The 4,289-nt window shown below is 54.5% G+C and overlaps 1 protein-coding gene across 2 annotated transcripts; it reads right to left on the reverse strand.

Moving 5' to 3' along the window:
* Positions 1 to 842: 842 nt before the first annotated feature.
* On the reverse strand, positions 843 to 4,049 carry CIB1 (calcium and integrin binding 1). 2 transcript variants are annotated; one of them, XM_068557833.1, is made up of 7 exons: positions 3,900 to 4,049; positions 3,720 to 3,754; positions 2,543 to 2,651; positions 1,776 to 1,926; positions 1,519 to 1,637; positions 1,338 to 1,426; positions 843 to 1,095 (listed from the first exon to the last, which is right to left on the reverse strand). In XM_068557833.1, exons 1-7 carry the CDS (start codon positions 3,948 to 3,950, stop codon positions 1,074 to 1,076), a joined length of 576 nt encoding a protein of 191 aa, XP_068413934.1. In that variant the 5' UTR covers positions 3,951 to 4,049; the 3' UTR covers positions 843 to 1,073. The 2 variants fall into 2 exon arrangements, with proteins under 2 accessions (XP_068413934.1, XP_068413924.1); XM_068557823.1 differs by having other exon boundaries at positions 1,338 to 1,441.
* Between the last annotated feature and the right edge of the window lie 240 nt (positions 4,050 to 4,289).

Consider the following 4,289-nt stretch of genomic DNA (forward strand, 5'->3'; position numbering starts at 1 on the left):
GACTGTTGCCTGCCTTCCTCCATCCCAGCCTGCAAACCTGTGTCCCTTTTCCCCACACCTGCCCTGGCCTCCTCTTCAAAACCAGTCCCCAGTTCACCCCTACACCTTGCAGCCTCCACTCTACGGTATGTTGATACTGCCCAGCACAGGGGCCCTGAGTTTATGTGGGTTTTGTATTCTTTTTAATAAAATGCACTTTACTTTTTTTTTTTTTTTTAAATAAAATCTAAAGAATTGAAATTGAATCGTGCCCCTTCCAAAAAGCAAAGGACTGTTGCTTTTTGAGGCTGGTATAGTTCTTTGAGTTCTGGGAGGTTCTAGGCCTCCTCTTTCAGGTGCTAGTGGGCCAGAGCCAGCCCAGCCTGGCCAACCACACCTCCCAGCAGAGCCAGTTTCTTAAAGTGGGGAGTTTAACCAAACACTGATGGGTGGGGGAGGGGACTTGTTCACTTTACTTCAGTCCCTTTACTTTGCATCCCCAGTTCAGTTCCGGGATGGGGCACAGGGGACAAGGTCTTGAGTTTTCTTATTTTAACTTGAAAAGAATTTTTATCTTTAAAATGATCATACAGTAAAACTAACTTTTTTCTTTTAGTACACAGTTCTGCAAGTTTTAACACATGTAGAAATTCATGTAACTACCACCACAATCAGGATACAGAAGAGTTCCACCCCTCACGTTACCCTTCATACTCACACCCTCACAAGAGAGGGGTGGGAAGCGCGGGGTACAGCCTGACTTCCTGCTGTCCGCTTCTTTAGATCCTTATTCCCAGTGTGACCCAAGGCTCCTACAAGTCCACTCCTTCCTCATGCCAGCATTTCTAGTGTCACACAAAGGCTCAAAACTTCTAAACCTTTATTATTGATTAGTAGAAACACAAAAACAGCGATGACAATGACAGTGAGAAGGGGAGAGGCTTCGACGTGGAGGACCCTCCCCTGTCCCGGGCAAGACTGCACAGTGCCACCTCCAGGCTGGGCCAGCTTGGCCGGCCCTGGCAACACAGAGGTAACCTTGGAAACTGGAAAGTTTCTTCGACAGGGTGCTGGGACACACGCTGTGGCTCCTGTCACAGGACAATCTTAAAGGAGCTGAACAAAAGAAGAGTGCGTTGGGTTTTCTGCTGGCAGAGGAAGGTAGGGACTAAACCCAAACTTACCTACCTCTCCCCCAAGACCTTTTGGAATGGGCTGTGTCCCATATCTGAGTCCCCGCTAGAAGAAGAGCTACTCTTATACATTCAGAGGAAGCAGGAGGCTTTCTCTAACCCCAGGTACCGCCTCCCATAATAACATCACAGACTCAGTGCAGCAAATGAGCACCACAGTCATACCTGGCAAAGTCTGGTGAGCGGGAGATGACATGCTGGAATTCAGAAAGATTGATGGTCCCATCCCTATCAATGTCAGATTCTTCTAGGATCTGGGAAAGGGAAAGCTTCAGGCCAAAGCCCAACCCTTCCCTCCTGCTCCCTGGCCCGGCCCAGCCCAGCCGAGCCCGGCCCCGTTGCTCACATTGTCAACGAGCTGCTTCATCTCTGAGGCACTGAGCCGTGTGTCCTCACTCTCTCCCGTGAGGCAGTTCACGAGCTGGCTCAGGTCTTCTCTGTTCAAGGTTCCGTCATCATCAAAATCTAGAAAGCAGAGACACAGGAAGCCAAAAAGGATGTGGTCAGGATGAGCTCCAAGCTCCTGACCCCCAGCACCCAAGCAGTACCCCCACAAAGACCATGTTGGAAGGGGTGGTGTTCCACCCGGCCCCTGGGTCTTACCGAAGATGCGGAAGGCATAGTGGGACTTGATGTCTGGGGTGGCTGTGTCACTGAATACACTGAGGAGGTCCAAGAAGTCCTCAAAGCTCAGGCTGTCTCTGGTTGGGGAAGTGGAGAAGACCCTGCAGATTCGCTCCTTGAAGGGGTTGGCCTAGGCAAGAAAGCCTTCTATGAATGCCACAGGATGCAGCCCAAGTCACACACTCAAACCCCACTGGGAAGCTGGAGGGAACAGTTCAGGCTCTAGAGGGGAGAACAATCAGCGCTTTGGGGCCAGCACGGAGGTCAGGAGGACCAACGACCCAGCTGGGGATGGCTTCCCAGGAGTCAGAGCTTAACCCAAAGGCAGGCCTGGGAGCACAGAAGGAAGAGGAAGGCATCCTAAGCAAAGAGAACAAGATAGGCTAGTTACTTTAAAACACAAAACATTTAACTGAGCACTTACTGTGTTACAGGCACTAGGCCAGGCACTTTGCATAGCAATTTTCACAGCAGCCCTATGGAGAGCAATCAGCCTCTGGAATAGGGTTTCTCAAGTTTTAATAAGGTAATTCAACTCCTCTTAAAGGATAAAACTTGTTTGAACCTCCAAGAATATGTCTGAGAATCCCAGTTTGCAAAACACCCTTCTATATAATTCCCTTGGATGATTTTGGTAAAGCCCTAGCCCCCAGGAAATCAGGGCTAAAAAGGGAAAAGACTAGAATGGGGACCAGTGACCACATGATCTCAAAAGGAGTAGCAGAGGGAGGCTGGGGGGCTGGCACCTTGAGCTCTGGAAGGCTGAGGATCTGCTCCAAGGACACTCGTGCCTGCAGTGACTCCTCCACACTCCGGTGCTCCTGGGGAAGCAGCTCACAAAACCGCCTGTGGGCTCTGGCAGAAGGAGGGGAAACTGTTGTTGTCCCTTCCTGAGTGTATTACATCCCCACTCCTTGCCTTGCTACCCATTATAAACCAGGTGAGGAGCTAAGCCCCATACACAGGATGTCTGAGTCTCAGGCATAAGCCAAGAGGAGATATATCACAAGACAGTATAGGCTGGGAGTCCATTCTTGCAATGGGTATTGACTGTGGGCCCACTGTGTCCCTGGCACTGGGCCCTGGTTCTAGACCCCCCCGAGGGATAGAGAGGTCTGGGAAGGAGCCAGAAGTTGGCCCTGAAGAACAAATGAAAAGAGCTGAACTGAAATCTCGTTCTCATTTCAAGAATCTCCTGCTGCTCCTCAAAGCAGCTACCTTGAACTATCTCCTCCTTAGGCACCATCTCATTCCCACTGGGATTATTTTTGCCCAGAGAAGTTCAGGAATCTTCTCACTCAAGTGCCCTGGCCACATAAAGCTTGCCCACAGCTAGGAAGGGGGTTCCAGTCCCAGTTCAAATCCTCCTACTCAGTCTTAGGCAAATTATCAAACTGTTTCATTGTCCCCATATCTCCGTCGTGAGGGTTAAATTAGGTAATGTAGACAACCTCGTAGCACAGCCTGGCACATGGTAAGTGCTCAATAAGCGTTAACGGTTACTGTATTATTCAGGTAAAGGAGGAGCCAGGCTCCCCAAGGCTTCTCTGGCTTTGCCTGTAGGTAAAGCAGCCCAGAACTACAGCAGCCCCTGCCGGACTGGAGCAGGAACTTCGGTTATGCAGAAGCCAGTGGAGCGAGGTCAAAGAGCGCCCAACTTTGTCTGGAAGCTGTGCGGTGAGTCCATGGTGCACAGCTGCGGCCGCCGGCGCCAGCGGGGAGGTCGTGCCGGGAAGAGGGCACAGCCTAGCGCCCGGGGCCCTGCACTCCAGTTCCGGCTCAGCTCCTGACCTCAGGCAGGCCCCTGCCCCTCCCTCTGGCGGGGCTTCAGTTTGCCCACCTGTAAGACAGAGCCTCCCCCGCCCCCCACCCCCGAAGTCGTCCCTAGAAGATCCCGGAGGTGAGGTTCGAGACAGCACTTACAGGAGGATCTCCTGTTTGGTCAGGAACGTCAAGTCCTGGAAGGCAAAACAAGACGGGGGGTCAGCGGGCGGCCCGGGGCCAGAGGCCGCGTCCGCCGCCCTGCCGCCGCTCGGGGACACCCCCCTCCCCCCCGAGCGCCGGGCCGCGCGCAAACTCCCTGGGGACTGGCAGTTCACGCACCTGGTACTCGACCAGCAGCTCCTTGGACAGGCGACTGCCCGAGCCTCCCATTGCCGCACCGCGCGTACAGCTCCGCCAACTCTTCTCGGGACGCCGGCAACTTTCTCACTTCCGCCCTCGGGCCGCGTCACCGCCCAGTCCCCGCGGCAACCGCTCCTGGAGCCACCGCCCCCAGGCCCGCCCTCTCCTTAAAGTTCCCAGGCGCTCCCCGCCCGGTTCAGCCAGCTGGATCCCGGCTCTAGGCAGTTCCCGGCCAGCTGGAGGCGGGGCCCGCGGCGGGGCCGGACGCTCCGGGGCGGAGCCCAGGCCGCACGGCCCCGCCTCCTGGATGGGCGGGACGGGCCGCGCCGCGTGCCTGCGTGCAGGGTGCGCATGCGTTAAGGGTGCCAC

The sequence above is a fragment of the Eschrichtius robustus genome, chromosome 1, assembly GCF_028021215.1.
Source record: "Eschrichtius robustus isolate mEscRob2 chromosome 1, mEscRob2.pri, whole genome shotgun sequence".
Taxonomy (NCBI): domain Eukaryota; kingdom Metazoa; phylum Chordata; class Mammalia; order Artiodactyla; family Eschrichtiidae; genus Eschrichtius; species Eschrichtius robustus.

Bases quoted from the DNA above. Each gene is read 5' to 3' on its own strand.
- CIB1 (XM_068557823.1), bottom strand. From the start codon at position 3,950: ATGGGAGGCTCGGGCAGTCGCCTGTCCAAGGAGCTGCTGGTCGAGTAC. The intron at 3,755-3,899 runs GTGCGTGAACTG...TTTGCCTTCCAG, and splicing joins AGCTGCTGGTCGAGTACCAG to GACTTGACGTTCCTGACCAA. The intron at 2,652-3,719 runs GTAAGTGCTGTC...TCCTTCTGCCAG, and splicing joins ACCAAACAGGAGATCCTCCT to AGCCCACAGGCGGTTTTGTG.